A 23334-nucleotide genomic window follows, 5' to 3' on the forward strand; every position below is an offset into this window, starting at 1 on the left:
CAAGCCTAGTAGAGTTCTTCGATAATGTGACTGAACACATTGACGAAGGAAGTGCCGTGGACGTGGTGTACATGGACTTCAGCAAGGCGTTTGATAAGGTCCCCCATGCAAGACTTCTTGAGAAGGTGAGAGGGCATGGGATCCAAGGGCCTTTGGCCTTGTGGATCCAGAACTGGCTTGCCTGCAGAAGGCAGAGAGTGGTTGTGGATGGGTCTTTTTCTGAATGGAGGTCAGTCACCAGTGGAGTGCCCCAGGGATCTGTTCTAGGACCCTTGCTGTTTGTCATTTTCATAAATGACCTGGATGAGGAAGTGGAGGGATGGGTAAGTAAGTTCGCTGATGACACGAAGGTCGGTGGTGTTGTGGATGGTCTGGAAGGATGTCAAAAGTTGCAGCAGGACATAAATAGGATGCAGGACTGGGCAGAAAAGTGGCAGATGGACTTCAACGCGGATAAATGCGTAGTCATCCATTTTGGCAGAACCAACGGGATGAACGAGTACACTATCAAGGGCAGGAGTCTTAGTAGTGTTGAAGAGCAGAAGGATCTTGGGGTCCGGGTCCACAGGACTCTTAAATCGGCCTCGCAGGTGGTCAAGAAGGCGTATGGTGTACTGCCTTCATTAATCGAGGGATTGAGTTTAGGAGTCGGGAGGTAATGCTGCAACTTTATAAGACCCTTGTCAGGCCTCATTTGGAGTACTGTGCGCAGTTCTGGTCGCCTCACTATAGGAAAGACGTAGAAGCTATTGAAAGGGTACAGAGGAGATTTACAAGGATGTTGCCTGGACTGGGAGGCATGCTTTATGAAGTTAGGTTGAGGGAGCTGGGTCTCTTTTCCCTGGAGAGACGAAGGTTGAGAGGCGACCTGATAGAAGTTTATAAAATGTTGAGAGGAATAGATAGGGTGGATTCTCAGAGGCTATTTCCCCGGGTTGAAATGGTCGCTACGAGAGGACACAGATTTAAGGTGCGGGGAGGAAAGTACAGAAGTGATGTTAGGGGTAAGTTTTTCACTCAGAGGGTGGTGAGTGAATGGAATCGGCTGCCGTCAGTGGTGGTGGAGGCGAACTCGCTGGGGTCTTTTAAAAGACTTCTGGATGAGTATATGGGGTTTTATGGGATTGGGGGTTATAGATAGGTCTATAGATTGGTAGGTGTTGATGTGATCGGCGCAACTCGTGGGCCAAAGGGCCTGTTTGTGCTGTAGTGTTCTATGTTCTATGCTCTATGGAAGCCTTCCCAGTGGCCCCAAGGAACGAGAGGTCCTTGTAGTTGTCGCAATCTCTTCTGTCATCTTTCTTTTTGAATAAGGTGATGAGTTTTGTGTCACACATGCTGGTTATGAATGGATAGATAAGAATGGAACCAGGTGAGTGCAGTCCCACTGAGCTGAACAACAGTGGAAATGCATTGAGGAAGAATAGTGTGGCTGAATGAGTCAAAGGTTGTGAACAGATTGAGAAGGGCGAGGAGAAAGTGTTTACATTTGCCATAATCTCATGAGTTGTCAGTATCATGTTTAGATCTATTTTCAAGGCTCAAATATGAAGAAGAATGAGATACCAGTGAATGGCGTATACCCTCAAAACTACAGATCACATTCAGCTTACACTACAGTACTATCTACAATGTGCATTCTCAATAGCAAAATTTCACTTAGGGAGAAGACACTGAAATTGGCCTTCCAGGCCAATGTGCACATTCAAGAGAATAAAAATGAAGGAGATTTAGCTGAGTAAAGTCTTTTTTAAGAAGTCAATGAGAGAAAATGGAAATTTTGATAAGAGTGTGAACATAATTATGGTCTAGTTGGATGAAGTGACCTTTAAATGAAGTAGATCTTAGGTGGTTTTCACTGGATAAACTCGAGAATTAATCCGAGTCCAATTCTTGCCAATCTCTTCCCTGAGCTTTAGTAACAAAGTCATATCCTTGCAAGCAGGGAAAGTGCACTCTGGGTCAGGCAATCAAAAACATTACGTAGCAATTACTAGGGGGCACAGATCTAAGGTGCAAGGGGCAAGATTTAAAGGAGATGTACGAGGCAGATCTTTTACACAGAGGATGATGGGTGCCTGGAACACGTTGCCGGGGGAAGTAGTGGAAGTGGATACAGTAGTTACTTTTAAGGGGCGTCTTGACAAATACATGGATAGGATGGGAATAGAGGGATATGGTCCTGGAAGGGTAGGGGGTTTTAGTTAAGTCAGGCAGCATTGTCAGTCCAGGCTTGGAGAGCTGAAGGGCCTGTTCCTGTGCTGTAATTTTCTTTGTTCTTTGGGTACACTTCAGTAACTGGTTTCTGTATTTAGTCATCCAAAAAATAAAACCTATATTTAGAACTGGTGAAAATGTGACCAAATTGATTACACAAAACAGCAAACATGAAGGATGTGATCTCAACTAACTTGACCATATTACATAGGGCCTTATTCACTGTCAACCCCTGGAAACCTGCACCAAAAATAAAGCTCAAGCTTTCCACATGCATTATTCTCAGTGTGAACCATCAGAAACCGTCCTGCCAACACTGTGCAATCAAAACAGTCAATGGCTTCTCGAAATAGGTATCCAAATAAATAGCTTATCTGTGAAGTAATGTAAAAATAAAATGTTGGTTACAAGTTAGTTCAGTTTCTCTGAAATTACATTTGTTTGTTCAAACTAACCTGTTCATCAGCATCATTCACACTTGGGGTCTCTTCATTGCCCTGGGACAGCAGAGTTCCAAGGTCCAATGAATAGGGTCTGGCACGCTTAGTCCCTCTGTCACGCACATGTACCCCAGTTTGGCTGCAGTGTTGAGTCTGGGATAAATTAAGCTCTGATTTCAGTCGTTCAATTTCTTTGGCCATATTTACAATCAGCTCTGGATTGAAGCACCCTTCTCCTATTTGGGAAGAGTTAATTTCCAGCTGCTCTTTCAAAAGACTGATGATGGTCTCTGAGTTTCGTAATTTCACTGTTAAATTTCTGATCTCTTCACTCTGGCCCGTCACACTGAGGTTCTCCTTTCCTTGCTTCCACCACGTCTGCAGTGTCAGGTTCTCGCCCACACTCTCTTTCGTCTGGGCATTCTTTAAACTCAGATTAAGCAATGCACTTCTGTCAAAGAAAGAATTCAAACTGAAATGAATAACACCACTAAATACTTAACATACCTTAACTATGAAAGCCAATATACTTATACACTAGGTACAATCCAGACAGGAACACTAGCACTATATCAAAACAACTCTATCCCCTATGGACAAACTCTAGCATTGCAGGCAATTGACCGGCCCACATTCAAAATTTTGCTTCAAAGCCTGCATTTTAACCATACCTTCATTCACCACATCAAACCATTTTCGCACCCCATTTCTCAGTCTTTGAAGCACTTTTGCATGTTTCACTACATTAAGTACAGTATAAAGGTGCAAATTTCAGGACCCTGTTATGGGCTAACACTTGTCCAGTTTGTTGTAATCATGAGTGACTGAGACATAGATTAATTTCTCACCTCCAAAGCTTATTGTAGAAAGATCACTGATCTGAAACATTAACCTTGGTTCTCAATCCACAAATGATTCATGGCCTGTTGAATTACAGCATTTTCTATTTTTGTCATAGACTTGTTGTAGATTCAGTTTACTTAATCTGATTAACTGGTCCATTGTCTGAGAGATTGATACAAATCAAACCCCACCCCACCCCCATATCACCTTCTTAAAGGACTGATTAAATGTAATCAAATCACTAGTTGATCAATTAACATTGTCACAGTGAGGCATGAACCAACATGGAAACATTAAACAGTTAGGAATTAATAATGCATTCTAAAATAAGATTAGTATGTATTATATCGTGTTTCCATTAGTTGCTATCTGAAGATTAAATTAGAATGCAAAAAAACTAAGGGGGGGATTTTAACTGTTGGCCACTATCCTGACTAAATGGGCAGGAAGTTTGTGAAGTAGCTGCTGACTATTAAAATTGGCTGATGCCTGAGCTGGAGGGGGTGGGGGTCCTTTTTAAAGTTTATTTATTACTCACAAATAAGATTTATGTTAACAATGCAACTAAATTACTGTGAAATTCCCCCCAGTCATCACACTGTGGTGCCTAACCAGCACATCTTTCAGACTGTGGAAGGAAACCAGAGCTCCTGGAGGAAACCCATGCGGACATGGGGAGAATGTGCAAACTCCACACAGACAGTGACCCAAGCTGAGAATTGAATCTGGATCCCTGGCGCTGTGATACAGCAGTTCTAACCACTATGCAGCCCTGCTTATCCTGGCCACAGCAAGGAATAAATTCAGGTGGAGGGGAGGATCCCTTCCACTGTTGATCCTCCTTCTGCTAATTTCAGTGCATCAGGAAAGCCACTTCCCTGCTCAAGCCAACATTAAAACCTAATTGGGACACAATCTGCATATCTAAGAACATTGTGAGTTTAAAAGATCTATTCTTACCACCTGAAATTTTAATTGCATTTCATGGGATCCAACAGGTGGTCAATTGGTAAATCTCCAGTTCGGTTCCAGCACAATGATTCCACCCCCTGTCTGATTTCTCCCAAATCTTAAAAGGCTAAATTTCAAAGTGTGTTTTATAAATTTCTCAGCTGCATAAATCAGTCAAGAGCCAACATTTTTTTCGTAGACTATAGGGATCTTTATCACTGCCCCTTTGGAATACCTTGTTCAATTTTCAGGACCAGAAGTCAGGAAAAGCTATGCTGGCCTCAAAGTGGCTACAGTGCAGATTAACCAGAATGACACCGATGTTTAAAAGGTTAAATTGTGAAGACAGATTGGATAAATCTGATTTGTATTCCTTTGCAATCAAGTGAGGAGGTGATTTAATCAGTGTGTTTAAAGTAAGGAATTAAGAGGCCAGATATTTCCAATCGTGCAATAACCAAAACCAAAGTGGAAGTAGAGTGAGGTCATAAGGAGCAAAATCAGGAAACACTTTTTCATACAAAGGCTAAGTAGTGGAAATCAATCTCTCCTCACAAAGACTTTCGGACACCGACTGAAGTTTCAAGGACACTTGATAGATTTTTGTTAATTCAAGGTTTCAAGGGTATACTGTGCCACTGTGCAAGGTTTCAAGGGTATTGCCGATAGTGATGAACATTGTCGGAGAATACAGCAGGATATAGGTAGGCTGGAAAATTGACGGAGAAATGGCAGATGGAATTTAATCCAGACAAATGCGAAGTGATGCATTTTGGTAGATCTAATGTAGCGGGGAGCGATACAATAAATGGCAGAACCATCAAAAGTATAAACACACAGAGGGAACTGGGTGTGCAAGACCACAGATCCTTGAAGGTGGCAGCACAGCTGGAGAAGGCGGTGAAGGCAGCATATGGCATGCTTGCCTTTATAGGATGGGGTATAGAGTATAAAAATTGGCGTCTGATGTTACAGCTGTATAGAAAGTTGGTTAGGCCACATTTGGAATACTGCATCCAGTTCTGGTCGCTGCACTACCAGAAGAACATGGAGGCTTTGGAGAGAGTGCAGAGAAGGTTTACCAGGATGTTGCCTGGTATGGAGGGTCTTAGCTATGAGGAGAGTTTGGGTAAACTGGGGTTGTTCTCCCTGGAAAGAAGGAGAATGAGGGGAGACCTAATAGAGGTGTATAAAATTATGAAGGGTATAGATAGGGTGAACAGTGGGAAGCTTTTTCCCCAGGTTGGAGGTGATGATCACGAGGGGTCACAGGTTCAAGGTGAGAGGGGCGAGGTTTAACTCAGATATCAGAGGGATGTATTTTACACAGAGGGAGGTGGGGGCCTGGAATGCACTGCCAAGCAGGGTGGTGGAGGCGGACACGCTGGGATCGTTTAAGACTTATCTGGATAGTTACATAAGCAGACTGGGAATGGAGGGATACAAAAGAATGGTCTAGTTGGACCAATGAGCGGCACAGGCCTGGAGGGCTGAAGGGCCTGTTTCCTGTGCTGTATTGTTCTTTGTTCTTTTGTTTAGCGCAAAGGTCGTGCAATGACTTCAGTCAGGCCATTGAGGGTGGCCTGTTGGAATATGAACTCCCTGACTAAGGAGTTAATTGATGGGCCAATCAGGGAGTCTTTTCCTTGTACTTAACTGGGAGTGTCAGTTCCTCTGGCATTCCTGAAGGTAGACTACTGACTGATAGCACTCTGTGTACTGCTGTTGGAATTGTAAATAAAGGGATCGAGGTGAAGGGACTTCTGCCTCCAAAGACTTTTTACAGGTGGATAATTAGGTATAAAAAGTACAGGTCAACAATGGTCTAAATGATTGGCAAAGCTGGCTCAAGCAGCTAAATGATCTACTCCTGTTCCCCAGGTCAAACTGATAGCAGAATCCACATAATTTCAGTCAGTATTATGGAAGTGGAAGTTTTCTGATTAAACCTAGGTCCCATTTGTTTCAAGCAGGGAGTTCTCCTGTTGAACTCTCCATCCTCAATCAATGCCACACAGAAACAGACCATCAGGTCATTCTTCCATTTCCTGTTTGTGAAACTTGGCTACATACAAATTGGTTGCCATTTTTATCTACATATCATTAGTGACTCTACCTCAAATGAATTGGGAACATCTGAGGACAGAGGGAACTTCGTAAAAATCCAAGAATGGGAGGTGGTGATGGAGTGGTAATGGCACTGGACCAGTAATCCAGAGGCTGAGACTAATGCTTGTGGGACAAGGGTTCATATCCCACCATGGCAGCTAGTGGAATGCAAATCTAATAAAACTGAAATCTTATGGCGCTCATGAAACCATTGTCATAAAACCATCCAGTTCACCAATGCCTTTCTTGGAAGGATATCTGCCTTCATATGACTCTAGGCCACAGCAATGTGGTTGACTTTAAATACCCTCTTAAATGGTCAAACAAGCTATTCAGTTGTATGAAACCACTACAAAGACTTCTGAAAATGAACAGACCACCTGACATTGACCTGGAAACAACAAAGGTGAACTCAGTCCTATGAAGTTCATGGGGGCGATTCTCCCAAAAAAATTCTAAGTGTTGCATTCACACAAAAGCTGGAGTAAACCCCGCTGGTTTTTTCAGCATGAGTTTCAAAATGAATCTCCACACACAGCACTGCAGAGTGCATGAGTGTGATTCATGGTGAAATTCAGTGGGCAGGACCTATTCGTGCTGGACAGGCCAGCAGCATAGTACTGAGCGGGCCACTGTGCACGCGCCAATCTGTAATAGAGCAGATTGGTGCATGCGCAGTAGCTCTGCACTGCCAACCTCTTGGTTGCTGGCCAGCTCTGTGACCTTGCAACACTGCCCCTCCGACCCTACCACAGCCCGACTGCTGGTCCCACAAACGTGTCTGGGCCAGCCTCAACCCCCACCCCGGCCTGCCTCAATGCCCCCCTCCCCCCCTCCCCCATCCCGATCTCCCAATCCTCCACCCCACCATCCCGTAGTTCCAAGCCCCACCCCCACTCCCTCACCCTGATGGCCAGCCCCGATCGCTGGCCTCCCTCTCTCTGTCACTCAGCCCAAATGAAGACTGGCAGCGGGATCCCCAAACCCCACCAATCACATTCCCAGAGGCCAACCCCATTAGACCCTGCCTTACTGGGTTCTGCCCTCTTGGGACTATCTAATGCCTGGTTTGCAATGCCAAGATGCTCCCTGGGCATTGCCATTTTGCTCCTTGGGCAGTGCCAATGGTCCAGGCTAGCACTGCCAAGGTGGCAGTGCCCACAGAGCATCCCTGCCCTAACTCTCTGAGGGGCCTTGATGGCTCCCCTTCAGTCTAGCAGGGCTGCCAGTTCCCCACAAGTATAGAGCTATACTAAACCCGACTGAAGTGAACTACTCCTGGCGGGGGGGTTTGGAGAGAGACACTAGTGGGCCCAGGGATTTCAGTCCTAAGCCCGCTAATCATATGTTAAAGATATTTAAATGTTGATTTCCATAATTTATTCAGCTCTGTGCCGATTTCTGGCACGGAGCTGACAGCACCAGAAATCCAGCACTCGCACTTTACTGACATTTTGGGGCTTGTGCCAAAATTGGAAGAAGTGTCCCACAAACGTGTCAAGAAACAGCCTGTCATAGTCACCCAATCATATCTTACAGATAATGGATCCCGCCCATGGGCATAATCATTCGGGGAGTGTGGGGGGGCACAGCCTAAAGTCCATTGATTTTGAGTGGTCATTTCCAGTCTCACAGCAGAAGGGATTACAAAATCGCAGCCAGTATTCTCAGACACCACCATCATTGGGTATGTCCTTTCCCACTGACTGGGATCCACCAAAGGTGTTGGGAGGCACAGTGGTATACAGCTGGGATGGAGTTTGCCACAGGCTTGTTCAACATTAACTCCTAACCCTATCAAGTCTCATGGCATAAAGTCAAACATGGGCAAGGATGCATTCTGCCTACTGTTTCCCCTCCATGACCCCAGCTGATGGATCCATTCACCTCTATATTGAACATCAATTAGAAGAAACAATAGAAGTGGCAGGAGCATAAATGTATGCCGGATGGGGTAACTTCAATGTTCATCACCAAGACTGGTCCAGCAGAACCACTACTGACTAAACAAGTCAGATCTAAAAGGACATACTGCTCGACTGCCTGCAAAAAGTGGTGAGGGAACCAACAAGAGGAAAAAACCTGTTTGACCTCAATCTCACCAATCTACATCTTGTAAATGCATCTGTCTGTGACAGTACTGGTAGGAGTGATCAATGTACAGTCCTTGTGAATTCCCATCTTCATATTTCGGATATCTTCCAACATGTTGTGTGTAACCCTGCTTCAGTGGAAGAGCATGCCAGGAACAACACCAGCATACCAAAGAATGAGGTGTCAACCAGGTGATGTAATAACAAAAGACTACTTACAAGCATAGGCAGCAGGCAGTTGACAGAGCTAAGATATTCCATAACCAACGGATCAGTTCTAAGCTCTGCACTCTTGCCACATCCAGTTGTAAATGGCGGTGGACAATTAAACAACTCACTGGAGAAGGAGGTTGCACAAATCTTAATGATGGGAGAAACCAACACATCATTGCAACAGACAATGTTAAAGCATTTGCAACCATTTTCAGCCAGAAATGCCAAATGAATGATACAACTTGATCTTCCCAGCATCACAAAATGCCAATTTTCAGCCAGTTTGATTCACTGCATTTGACAGCAAGGAACTTCTGAAGGCACGGATACTGGAAAGGCTATGGGTCCTGACATCATTCCGGCAACAGTACTGAAGACTACTGCTCCAGAGTTAGCTGTGCCCTAATCAAGCTGTCCTAAGTACAGTTACAACACTGGCAATTGCCTAGCAATATGGAAGATTGCTTGCTATGTCTTGACTACAAAAAATCAGGACAAACCTAACAGCCAATTACTGCCTCACCAGTCTAGTTTCAATCATCAGCAGTGATGGAAGGGATTAACAACAGTGCTATCAAGCGGAACTTACTTAGCAATAACCTGCTCACTGATGCTATGTTTGGGTTCTGCCAGGGCCATTCAGCTCCTGGCTTCAATACAACCTTGTTTAAAACATGGACAAAGAGCTGAACTCCAGGAGTGTGGTGAGATTAATTGTTTTTGACATCAAGGTAGCATTTGACCAAGTGTGGCTTCAAGGAGCCTCTGCAAAATTGAAGTCAATGAAAATCAAGGGAGAAATTCTCCAATGGCTAGAGTCATACCAAGCACAAAGCAATATGGCCGTTTTTGTTGGAAGTCAATCATCTCAGTCCCAGGACATCATTGCAGGAGTTCTTTGGGGTAATGTCCTGGGCCCAACCATACCTAGCTGTTTCATCAGTTACCTTCCTTCTATAATAAGGTCAGAGTGAGGATGTTCACTGGTGATTGCACAAATGTTCAACACCATTCATGATTCCTCAGATATTGAAGCAGTCCATGCATCATATGCATTAAGACCTGGACAATACTCAGACCTGGGCTGATAAGTGACCACACAAGCACCAGACAATGATCATTTCCAGCAAGAGAGAATCTACCTACCTATCATCCCTTGACATTCAATGGCATTACTACTACTGAATTCTACACTGACAACATGCTAGGGGTTACCATTGACCAGAAACTGAACTGGACTGGGCACATAAATAGTAAAGAGAAGATCAGACGTTAGGAATTCTGTAGCGAGTAACTTACCTGCTGACTTCCCAAAGCTTGTCAATCATCTATAAGGCACAAATCAAGAATGTGTTGGCTTATTCTCCACTTGCCTGGATGTGTGCAATTCCAGCAATATTCAAGATGCTCAACATCCAAGAAAAAGCAGTCTGTTTGATTGGCACCATCACCTTAAGCAAAAAGTCTCTCCAATGTCGACACAGTGTGGCAATGTGTACCATCTACAAGATGCATTGCAGCAACTCAACAAGGTTCCTTCAAAAGTACCTTCCAAACACATGGTGGCACAGTGGTTAGCACTGCTGCCTCACAGCATCAGGGACCCAGGTTTGATTCCCAGCTAGGGTCACTGTCTTTGCAGAGTCTGCATGTTCTCCCCATGTCTGCATGGGTTTCCTCCAGGTGCTCCGGTTTCCTCCCACAGTCCAAAATGACGTGCTGGTTGGGCGCATTGGCCATGCTAAATTCTCCCTCAGTGTAACCGAACAGGTGCCAGAGTGTAGCAACTAGGAGATTTTCACAGTAACTTCATTGTGGTGTTAATGTAAACCTACTTATGACACTAATAAACAAACTTTAAACCCCGTGACATCTATCACCTGGCAGGACAATGGCATCAGACACACGGAACACCACCATTTACAAATTTCCTTCCAAGTCACTCACCATCTTGACTTTGAACTATATCACTATCATTGGGTCAAAATCCTGGAGTTTCCTTCCTAACAGCACTGTGGGTGTATCTACCCCACATGGACAGTGCTTAAAGTAGGTGGCTCACCATCACCTTCTCAAGGGTAATTACTGATGGGTAAATAAATGCTGCCTAATCCAGAAACATCCTATACCATGAATGGAAAGAGATGATTATTTCTTAATCACTGATTCCATAAAAAGCTTGGCAACTCTTTATTGATTAGTTAATCTTTATACAGCCCTCAACAAAAGCTCCAAATTGATGTGTTTGTAAATAAGAGATAAACTTTGGGAAAAACTGTGTGGTCTGAGCTACTCTGAGAAGCAATGTTTAAGTTAATATTTGTTGATGACCTTATGTGATCTCTGGTGAGATTAAAATTTGCATCATCTCACTGCTGTTGTTTTGGATAAAAGTTAAGCAAGCAGTATTCTAGGGAATTTAAACTTTGCATTCATGTCTCTTGAAACTGCACATTAAAACAGTCCTGATATCTGGGACAGCCTCTCTAGTGAATGGAAACCCATGGATGTCATATGCTCACTGCAACTATGCCTGCAGGGCACACACACACAGTGCTTGGAAGACTTTTAGCAATTATTTATGAAGAAATCAGATACTGTGAGGACTTTTAACCTTAAAACTGATATGGAAGTCAAATACAACAGATGAATGCATTTGCTAATAGTTACACCAAATTATTTACAGCCAAAAACTCTATTCCCTTGCCACTGACTCCATTTCTTTCTATGATCACTGTGTGAGGCTAAACCTGACTGTTCATACCGTGATTCCTATTTGATCCTAAGTTGAATTCACATATCCTCTCCAACATTAACACTATCTTCTTCCAGATCATAACATTACCCATCTTCATCCCTCTCTCAGTTCACCCGTACAGAAACCCTCACCCATGCTTTTGTTACCTCTAGCTTTGATAATTCCAAAACTCTCTGGTCCAGTCTCTTATCCTCTGCCCTCCGTAAATTTGTGCTCATTTAACACTGCCGTAATCTAACACATACCAAATCTTCACCCGTTGCTTGTTGGCATATACTGGATCACAGTCAGGCAAAAGTTTAACTTGAAAATGTTCATTTTTGTTTTGAGATCCTTCCATGAAGAAAGCAGCCTTGGTGGGACATGTGGCTGAAAAATCATCTTGGGATCAAATAAAACAGCATGGTTGTGAATGATCTGGTTCAGCCTTTTTACCAGGGAGAGAGATGGAGTCAGTGGTTAGGGATCCTATGGTGCTTTTATACTAAAGGTCACATCCCTAGGCATAAATGTGCCTTTGGTCTGGATGTGGTTCCGAAAGTTTGCTTTTGGGTTAAAGGCTCCTTCTGCATCATGAAGGTAAATGTGAGAGCTGGCCTCATGTATTCCAATTTATAGATTTTCTTTGCTAGTATTCCAACTCTCAGACTTTTTTTGCTAATTGTGAAAATATAAATACACAGAACCTCAAGTAAGAACGAACTAAAAATGAACGCTTTCTGTTGGGGCTAGCAGCTAACTGAACCAAAATAAGATTTTATTTGATTAGTTGGGTCAAAAGGTGACAAAGGCAGAGGTTACAGTTTCATTGGCACATTGGCTGAGGCAAGGGAAGACAAGGATAAAATGGGAGTAAACAGTCTTAATGATGTTAAGAATATAGAGTTGGAAACTCAGTTCAGGATGAAATGGGCTGGCAAGGTTGCAAAGCCTTTCAGTGTTACAGTATGTCCGGAGGAGAGTGTGATGAAAATTGTGATAAGGGCACTGAGTTTGTGGTTGGAAGCGGGAAAAAGGTTGATTGATGATGATGGCTTTGGTCTTCCCAGTAATGAACTGGAGAAATTTTCTGTTCATGTTGAACAAGCACGATGACAACGCAAGGGCAATGGAGAAATGGAGAAAAGTGAAGAGTAATAGAGTCAACAACATACATGTGGAAGTTGTCATAAAATAATGTTGCCAAGAGGCATCTTGCAGAGGATGAAGAGGAATGGTCAAGAACAGATCCTGTACTTTAGTACAACAATGTCTGTTCAGCTTGGAATCCAGATTTGCCCATGCTTAATCAGCATAATATTCTCCAGGCTGTATAAATGTTAACTAACTCCAGGCTTGATTGTGAAACTACAACTCCTAAATTCAATAAATAAAACATACATGTCCATTACCTCATTTGAGGCACAGAGGTGTATCCAGATGCCTCAATCTGTGCCTTTAGCTCTTTCAGTTCTCCTTCAACCAGTTTTTTCTGCTCCATCAGTCCATGCATTTCAATTTTCACCTTCTGGAGCTCGCCCAGGCTCTCTGTATCCTTGGCCAATGTAACGTGAGACAGGGTGTTACTCTCTGCTTTCCCAGCCCAACTTCCAAACCCAGAATCTGTTGAGGATTTCTGCAAAAGCCAAAAGATTGATTTGCAATCAATTACTCACAGATAAGAACAAAGAACAAAGGAAAGTACAGCACAGGAACAGGCCCTTTGGCCCTATAAGCCTATGCCAATCATGATGCCCTAACTAAACTAAAAGAAACCTTCTGTCCTTACTCGGTCCGTATCCCTCTATTTCCTCCCAATTCAGGTAACCATCCAGATGCCTCTTAAATGTTGCTTATGTGCCTGCTTCCATCACATCCTCTGGCAGTGCGTTCCAGGCACTCACCACACTGTGGGAAAATCTTTTCCTGTACATCTCCCTCAAATTTCCCCCTCTGACATTGAACCTGTGTCCCCTTGTAATTAATTCACTTCCACTCTTGGAAAAAGCCTCTGACTACCCACTCTGTCAATGCCTCTCATAATTTTGTAGACCTCTTATCAAGTATCTACTCAGCCTTTCTCTTTTCAGTGAAAACAATCCGAGTTTATCCAACCTCTCCTCATAGTCAACACCCTTGAGGCCAGGCAACATCCTGTTGAACCTTCTTTGCACTCTCTCCAAAACTTCCACACCCTTCTAATAATGTGGTGACCAGAACTGCATGCAATACTCCAAATGCGGCCTAAGGTTTTATACAGCTGCAAATAATTTCCTACCTCCTGTACTCAGTGCCCCAGTTGATGAAGGCATGCATGCCATATGCCTTCTTAATTACCTTGGCCATCTATGTTGCCACTTTTAGGGAACTGTGGACCTGCACATCCAGGTCCCTTTGTATGTTAATGTTCCTAAGAGTTCTTCCATTTACAGTATAATTGATGTCTAAATTTGATTCTCCAAAATACATCACTTTACATTTGTCCAGATTAAATGCCATCTGCTATTTCTGTGCCCAAGTCTCCAATCTATCAATATCCTGCTGTATCGTCTGACATATCCCAACACTATCAACAACTCTGCCAATCTTTATGTCATCCGCAAACTTACTAATCAAACCACCCACATTTTCCTTCAGATCATTTACGTATACTACAAACATTAGAGGTCCCAGCACTGATCTCTGTGGAACATCACCAGCCACAGATCTCCACCTGAAAAACACTCTTCCACTGCTACTCTGTCTTCTATAGCCAAGCCAGTTCTGTATCCATCTAGCCAGCTCACCTCAAATTGCCTGTGATTTTAATTTTTGTATCAGTCTGCCATGTGGGACCTTGTCAAATGCCTTACTAAGTCCAAATAAACTACATCCACAGCCCTTCCTTCATCAATTTTCTTTGTCACCTCTTAAAAAAACTCAATCAAGTTGGTGACACATGACTTTCACAATACAAAACCATGTTGTCTATCATTAACTAGTCCATTTTCCTCCAAATATGCATATATCTTGTCCTTCAGTATCTTTTCCAAAAGCTTCCCCATCTCTCATGTCAGGCTCACCAGCCTATAATTTGCTGGTTTATCCCTGTTTCCTTTCTTAAACAAGGGAACAGCATTGGCTATTCACCAGTCCTCTGGAATCTCATCTGTGGTCAAAGAGGATGTGAAGTTGTCAGTTAAGGCCCAGTTCTCCCCTTGCCTCCGGCAGTAACTTGGGATAGATCCCATCCGGCCCCAGGACTTGTCTACTTCAATGCAATTTAGGATACTCAACATTTCTTCCGTTGTTATATTGACATTCTCAAGAGTGTTCATACACCTATCCCTGACCTGAACATCCTTCATGTCCTTCTCCTTGGTGAATACAAAATCAGATTACATCTACACTGGATTTTACTGTGAACATTCCATCAAAAACAAGATTGAAACACAGTTATGAATCTTTGTAAAATTTACTTTCTTAGATAAATTATGCATGTGCATAGATATTTATCATCTGAGACATGCCACAGAAACTGTTGTAAGTACCAACAGTTCTCTCTCTCCTGTGCCTCTCTACTTTTCCACTTTAATGGAGAGACAATAAAAAAATAGAATTCAAGACAGAACTGATACAAAGTACTATTTGAGGATTTCACCAACTTCCTGTGGTTCCACACTTAACTTATCTCCATTGTCTTTGAATGGGCCTACTCTTTCTCTTGCTACCCTCTTGGTCTTTATATATGCATAAAAAGCCTTGGGATTCTCTTTGATCCTGTTTGCTAAAAACATTTCATGGCCGCTTTTTAGCTCTCCTCATTCCACATTTAAATTCCTTCCTACTTTCACTATACTCCTCAAGGGCTTTGTCAGTTTTTAGATGCCTAGACCTATCATGTGCTTCGTTTTTCCTTTCAGCTAACCTTACAATTTCTCTTGTCGTCCATGGTTCTGAAATCCTGCCATTTCTATCCTTCATTTTTGCGGGGACATGCCTGTCCTGCAGTTCAATCAACTGGCCTTTAAAAGTTTCTCACATATCAGACGTAGATTTGCCCTCAAATAGCTACTCCCAATCCACAATCCCAAATTAATTTGGATGTAATTGGCCCTCATCCAACTAAGCACCTTCACCCAAGGGCCACTCTCGTCCTTATCCATGACTACCCAAAATCTTATGGAATTATGGTCGCTCAGCCCAAAATGCTCCCCCCACTGAAACATCAATCCCCACGCCTGGCTTATTCCCCAAGCTCACACATCACAACTACCCTGCTTTTCTCACACCTTTTCAGTATCTGACTACATAATTGCTCCTCTACCTCCTGTGGGCTATTGGGAGGTCTATAGAACTGTCCCGACATTATGATTTCATCCTTCTTATTCCTGAGCTCCACCCATAATGCCTCACTGCAAGATCCCGCCAATGTATCCTTCCTCAACACAGCTATGATCTGCTCCCTAATCAGCAATGTAACTCCCCCTTAAAGAGACTCCCCTCAAAAACAAAATAAATTGATCCCAGAAGGTAAGTGAGAAAAGATCCTTTAAAATTTGGTACTTATTAAATATACTTTCCACCCCACTTTAATTACTAGTCCAAACATTGATGTCTCTTTGTGCTGTTTTCACTGGTCTCAGTATGAGCTGTGAGAATGCTTCATCTCCCCTTAGTTATAGAAAGGAAAGTTAGATAAGTTTTGAGTTCAGTGCCCCCTGCTGAAACTATACATTTTGAATGTTGTGAGGTAACAGCATTAGGCTTAGCTGTGATCCCTTCATGGTCAAACAGCCTCCCAACACTCAGTGGTGAGATCCATACACAATGGCAGAATTTTCTAGTCCAGCCAAAGTCAATGGACATCTGAATGGCTTGCCACATTTTAGAGACTTGCATCTGCTGTGACAGGGTTGAAAGATTCTGCCCACAAAGAATGAGTATGTTGGTGAGACACCAGAAGGCAATGAGGGAAAGTGAGGAACTCAACGTTCTTTCGGAAAGGAGGTGTAAAAGGATACAAAGCAGAAAAGAGAAAAAGTATATATTTTTTAAATTCAGGCACCATGTTGTTAAAATTACTTAGCCACCATATAGTATTTTACAAAAACTTGCAAGAATTAAGTTGCAAGTATATTGATTCACTATCCTTTAGTTAAGATTCCTTCATGTCATCAGTGGCCTTCATACTGTCTACAGTGCAGGAGGAGCCCATTTGGTCCATCAAGTCCACACCAAATCTCCAACAGAACATCTAACCAAGCCCACCCCCTGCCCTATCCCAGAGACCCCACAAATTTACCCTGACAATCCTCTCAACCTGCACATCTTGGGACACAAGGGACAATTTAGCATGGCCAATCCACCTAACCTTTGGACTGTGGGAGAAAACTGGAGCACCTGGAGAAAACACACGCAGACACAAGGAGAATGTGCAAACGCCACACAGTCACTCACCCAAGGTCAGAATTGAATCTGGGTCCCTGGCGATTTAAGGCTAACCAGTGCTAAACACTGTGCCACTCTGCCACCTTGCTGTACACAGTGCCACCTTGTGGTGATGCCTCTTCTCTCCCTGAACAAATTATCCTTCCACCAGAAATCACTCAATGGTGGAGTAAAACCTTGTGACTTAAATATATTTTCTTCTTATACTTGTGCAAATTCATGTTTCTTTGTGATTCATTCACACAACACACTATCCTATGAGAAAACTGAACAAAAACAATCAGACTCCAAAATTCAGAAGGGTTATTTTCATCTGTCTCCTACCATAACTTCAGCAGAAAACCTTCAAATCCCTCAAAGAGACAGGAATAACCAGCCTGAATGCGTCACCACTGCTTCAAGTTATTTCCTAGTTGCTCTCTGTGGATAGGTATATCTGTTCATTCTCTCTCTCTCTTGTGCCTCTCTATTTTTTCACCCTTTCTTAAGAGCAAAGAACAAAGAACAAAATCAGCCCGGGAAACAGGCCCTTCGGCCCAATGAGCCTGCACCGCCATCTCAACACCACCAGTCCACCTCTCTACTCATGACCCCTATCTAATGTTTTATGGCCATCCAGATTGAGGGAAACTGATTTAGGGACAATTTATTCCTGCCAATCAGCCTAACAGCACATCTTTGGGGTGTGGGAGGAAACCGGAGCACCCGGAGAAAACCCACGCAAGCACGGGGAGAATGCGCAAACTCCCACAGACACCAGCCCAAATCCATGTGTCTGCACAGCAATCAGCGATAGTCACTGAGCTGTCATCTTGCCCAGTATCTTGTCCAGTTTAGGCACACATTAATGACATGAAGCACTAGGCCAATCTCGAACAACCAAGAGCAGCCCCAGTACGACCCATCGCGTGTATGCCCCTCGTTGGACACGAGGTGGACCGACTTAAAACCTGTGAATGAAAGAGGAAAAAAAAACATTATTATCATACTATACCCATTTACATTACCAGGGACGCCCCAATGCTAATGACCCTTATTTAAAAGGTTCTCCTGTATCCATCCATCTCCAACTCAGTCATATGCCTGTCTAAGTTACTCTTAAAGGACTCTAGCGTGTTTGCCTCCACCACCTTACTTGGCAGAGCATTCCATACCCCCACTACCCTCTGTGTGGAAAAACCTCCCTCTAATATCTGTGTTGTACCGCTCCCCCCTCACCTTAAGTCCATGGCCCCTTGTCCTACGTGTCTCTATTATAGGAAATAGCTTACCTCTGTTTACTCTATCTATACCCTTCATAATCTTATATACCTCTATTAGATCCCCCCTCAGTCGGCATCTTTCAAGGGAAAAGAGCCCCAATTTCTTCAATCTTTCCTCATACCCGAGTCCTTCCATACCAGGCAACATCCTGGTAAACCTCCTCTGCACTCTCTCCAGAGTCTCCACGTCCTTCCGGTAGTAAGGCGACCAGAACTGGACGCAGTACTCCAAATGCGGCCTAACCAATGTTCTGTACAACTGCAACATTAGACTCCAGCTCTTATATTCTATATCCCTTCCTATAAAGGCTAACATACCATAGGCTTTCTTCACCACACTCTCCACTTGCACTGCCACCTTCAAAGAATTGTGCACTTGCACCCCCAGGTCTCGCTGCGACTCTATACTCCTTATGGGCTTAACCTTTATCATATAACTTCCCCCTAATATTCAGTTCTGAGGAAGGATACACACCTAAATAGCAACCATAGTTTTCTCTTTATACGTGATGATTTACCAGTATTTTCTACCAACTCACTGCATTTTTTACCAAATCAGACCACTTGCAGTATTCCCTTCCAATGTCACACCTGCATCAGTGCACTCTGAACCTTCTTTAATCTACATATATTCCTTCCTGCAGGCTCTTCTACCTCACCATGGTGAAATCAAGAGTTCACACTGTTTTACTCTTGACTGATTGTTTTCCATGATCCCAGAGTTATGGAATTTCATGCATCCCTTTTGGGGTGGCATGGTGGGCAGTGGTTAGCACTGCTGCCTCAACGTCAGGGGCTTGTGTTCAATTCCGACCTTGGGTGACTTTCTGTGTGGAGTTTTTCTCATATCTGTGTGGGTACTCTGGTTTCCTCCCACAGTTCAAAGATGCGCACGTTAGGTGGATTGGCCATGCTAAATTGCCCCATAACATCAGGAAGATCAGTAGGGTAAATATGTGGAGTTACAGGGATAGGGCCTGGGTGGGATTGTTGTCAGTGCAGACTCAGTGGGCTGAATGATCTCTTTCTGCACTGTAGGGATTCTATGATTCTTAGTCTTCCTCAAGATTGTCTAGTCATTTAAAGTTCAAGCTTGGTTTCACCCAACCACTTTTTTAATTAAACACGTCACTCCTATTCTCGCTGTTCTTCGCTATAAACCTTGATCTTCTCTTCCTAAGTAATACCCAGAACACGTCCTTACCAATACAGTGATGAGTGACACAAGGAAAACTGATATCAATTGTTAAGAAAGTATGTTGGATAACAACTTTTCTGCGACAATTACTGTGATGAACGGAGGCATTAACTTTGTGCCTGTGGTAACACATACATTTTAAAAAGGCCATGAACATGAAAGGTGTGCTTTTTTAGAGCTGGGACGAGGTGGGCTGAAGGGGTGGGTTAAATTCTTTTCATGCTCAGAATAAGTTTTGCTGAAACAGATTCATCTGCAGCCTATGATGTTACCTGGCGGTTCTGCTCCACAAGCGTTAGATGCTCTTTCAGCACATTATGATGAGCACTGTCTGCACATTGAGTGTTCCCATCATCTGCAGCATTCTTCCTGTGGCGCTCTGAAGGAGAGTTCAAGACAGATGCATGTCAAGAATATATTAATGGATGGTGACATCAAATGATCAATCTTCATTTACAATATTTAAAAGAATACAAATATCCTTTCAAAAGTCTGGATCAACCATAACCAAATTGAAACCATGTAAGTTTTTAATTTAAAATAATTATTCAAGATGTTCTGAAATCTTATCTTCCCTGCAGATTTAAATAGGGAAGCATTTTGTTCATGTTTTCTGTTTTGCACTACTGATTAAAAGCACTCGGCCTCAGATTCATGAGTAACAATGCATTTCTCAACACTGTGGGTGAAATATCAGTGATAGACCACCCTCAATTTAACTGGTTTCTCCTACCATTCCCTCAACTGCTCCATAGCAGCAGGAGAAAGCAATTTAAATGTTGCTGAGAACACAAGAAGTTATTTAAAAAGCAGTCATCCTTTATTGCAAAGGTGAAATATTCAGTGAAAGCCACTTATAGTTGTACTCAAACTCATAGCAGTGCACAAAAGCAGAATGGATGATATTGTACCTTGCTGTTTAAAGGTTGTAGCCATTGAATCACAGCAATTTACATCAAGCAAAGATCTTATTTACCATGTTGCAAAATAAGGCTGGAGCTGGACTTTCGTAACAAGGCTCTCCAACAAACTATATAAATTTGAACTATGCTATCCTTTTATTAAATAGCCCAGTGTAAAAGTATTCTGCAAAATTAAGGCAGATGTCCACTTTTTTGGATCATGTCAGAAAAAGTAGAACTTCATTGTTCAATATTAATGGTTTTACTGACAAGGTCAGTTTCACAGTTATGACATCTTCAGTGAGATCACAGCAATGCTAACTGCACACACCAAACATTTTCAGTATAATGTAAATTACTGTATCAATGATTTGTAATGCAGGTGTGTAGACCAGGTTTGCAATGCAAATAAAGAAATCAGGAAATTCCAATTTAAGTAGGTTTGCAAAAAAACGGCATATCCACTATTTGTAATGTAAGGGGTTTCCAAACTAAATGTCTATTTTAAGGATCTGTAACGTAAATGACTATTGCCTTACGCCCCTGCAACAAATGCACACCTTAGCCATAGGGCCCATCCTTTTCCCTGGCTAATGTCATGGGCTGGTATAAATAGTTCATGATGTTCCATTCTGACTTCATATATTCTCCATCACAATGATCATTTATACCATTGGCAGCCATGCCTTTAGCCACCTCTGCCCTATGTTGTGAAATTCTTTGCCTATAGTCTTATTGTCTTTCCACCTACCTTCCTTACTTGTTTCCTCAAATTGAGTTGTTTAAGCAAGCTTGTGGCAACCCCCTTCTAATATCTCCCTTAGTGGTTTTCACCAATACAAATTAAATGCATTTCAATCTGGCATTTGCTTAATGTGGTCTTCAGGCTTCCTAATATTTGTATTTTCATTTTTATTCGCTTAAACTTTAAAATATCTAATTAAAACACGTGTTTGTTTCTTTCAAGCACGGTGAAAAAAAATACCATTTATCAAGCTTCATTTTTTAGCCTCCAGCTCCTGAAGCTGCCAAAAGAAATCTTGAAGGTTGCAACACTGGAAGAACATTTTAAAAAATGTTCAAAAGGTGAGATCAGGTTTGAATTAGCCATTTCCTCAGTTGTGCCTGACCTTCATGTTACCTCAGCGATTTTAGAGGTGGCCATGTAACACTGCTGAAGTGCAGAACTTGAGGTGGTGGCCTGTTCCTATACAACTGAATGCCAGTGCAAAGGGAGGCAAGAGAATTGAGGAGGCAAGAAATCAGGTGTCCAGCCAGTACTGGAAATAATTAAATATGTAAAATAATTTAAACATCCATGTCCATTTAAGGGTGAATATTCTGCTTGATTTTGGCATCGAACTTTGTCTACCTGAAGCACGTACCATGAAACTGCATGTGCACATCTCATTATTTTCCATCAGTTAATTTTAATGGTGGAGAATAATGCATGCATATACAGTTTCCTAAAGTGTACTCCCAAAACGCACTGCTCTGTACAAGGAACATGCAGGTTTGTTCTTAGTCTACATCAGGTTTCACAACTGTGACACTTCCAAAAGTGATTTACGTTACGTGGGTACATCAGGGTTTAGTAATATAAGTGGGTGTACTCCGTGTAATGCTAATGTGTATTCCTGGAATTTCGATACAAGTGGATCTACCAAAGGTTTCCAATATAGTGGCTTGAGCTGAGGTTTGCAACGCAAATGGACATACCAGTGGTTTCCAACATAAGTGAGTACCCCAGGTTTACAATGTAAATCATGATAATTAAAACAACACACGCAGTGTCATCTTTTTGTCCAATTACCCTAGTCTGACAGATGTTGTACATGTTATCACTAAAATGGCTGTTTCCTATGTGATGGAACATGCAAGGTTCTGACCTTAAAATTCTTTTAAACTTGAGTAGCATAGTTGAAATTTCCATCACAGATTAATGTCCAGGCAAATACATCACTCACAGTAGGTGAGGAGGTGCTGAATGGCATTAACCTCACCCGATATGGAAGATACTAAGCAATACTACGCAATATCATATATTTGACCGCATTATGTCCTGTTATGAAAGCTTCACAATTATCTGGAATCCTGTTGTGCATGGCATATCCACAAAAGCTTGAAAACCCTTTGGCTTTTGGAATATCAGCAATATTTCCCATGTTGTGTAGCAGACCCTGTAAGAATCAATCTGAGTGTTCTCACTGTCACTGGAAGGGGCTGATTTTTGCTAGGGTGTGATCCATAGATGGGAGTTGTTCTTCACATTGTCCAAATGGTGATGCTAAAAATTTGAGAGTGAATAATGAATCTCCGTGGGCTATTTGAACAAGGAAGCATCAAGTCAATTCTAATCCTGTTCTTGCTCAACACTTAACACGGATACTTGCCAGTGAGATCATTGGACAGTCATCAGGAACTCTGGCCAATTATATTCTACCCTTCCTAACTTGGGAATCGGAACAGCCCAACAGCTCAATTCAGTAACATTAGCTAACCTAATAAGGACTTTGGAATTGCATTTGCAACCTGTTTCACATTAAACAACTGATTCTTTGGGGTGGCTGAAAACCCACGTTAACTGACTTTATATTTCCTAACCTTGGGATCAAGGCTTGCTCCTATTGTATGTAGAAGAACTTGGTTCGAAAGTACTTTAAGATTTTATTTTATTGTGAACAAAGTAGCATCAAAACAGACAGACTAGAATTGCTCTCCTAACACAAACGATCAGTACATACAACACAGAATAAACCTGAACAGAAAACATTCTTATTGCACGCAGTCCGACTCAGCTTTAGGAGATATTTACCACTATTTTCAATATTTCCGATTCAAAATATTGACCAATCTCTACAATCCTATAATAGGCACAATTTTAAGCTCTATTCTTAAAAAAAATCTGGCTTCATGCAAATTTGCTGAGTAATATTTGT

General features: G+C 42.4%; 1 protein-coding gene across 13 annotated transcripts in view; it reads right to left on the minus strand.

The window, feature by feature from the left end:
- The window catches only part of pde4dip (phosphodiesterase 4D interacting protein), a 445155-nt gene that overhangs the window by 104096 nt on the left and 317725 nt on the right, over nt 1-23334 (minus strand). For all 13 annotated transcript variants that reach the window (XM_080195665.1, XM_080195662.1, XM_080195664.1 and 10 more), the window contains 3 exons: nt 19766-19872; nt 13016-13239; nt 2673-3108 (listed from right to left, as the gene is read on the minus strand). In XM_080195665.1, the coding sequence (XP_080051791.1) occupies nt 2673-3108; nt 13016-13239; nt 19766-19872 (767 nt within the window). The remainder of the gene's footprint in view (nt 1-2672; nt 3109-13015; nt 13240-19765; nt 19873-23334) is intronic.

The sequence above is a fragment of the Carcharhinus amblyrhynchos genome, chromosome 9 (genome assembly GCF_965287045.1).
Source record: "Carcharhinus amblyrhynchos chromosome 9, sCarAmb.v2.hapA, whole genome shotgun sequence".
NCBI lineage: Eukaryota > Metazoa > Chordata > Chondrichthyes > Carcharhiniformes > Carcharhinidae > Carcharhinus > Carcharhinus amblyrhynchos.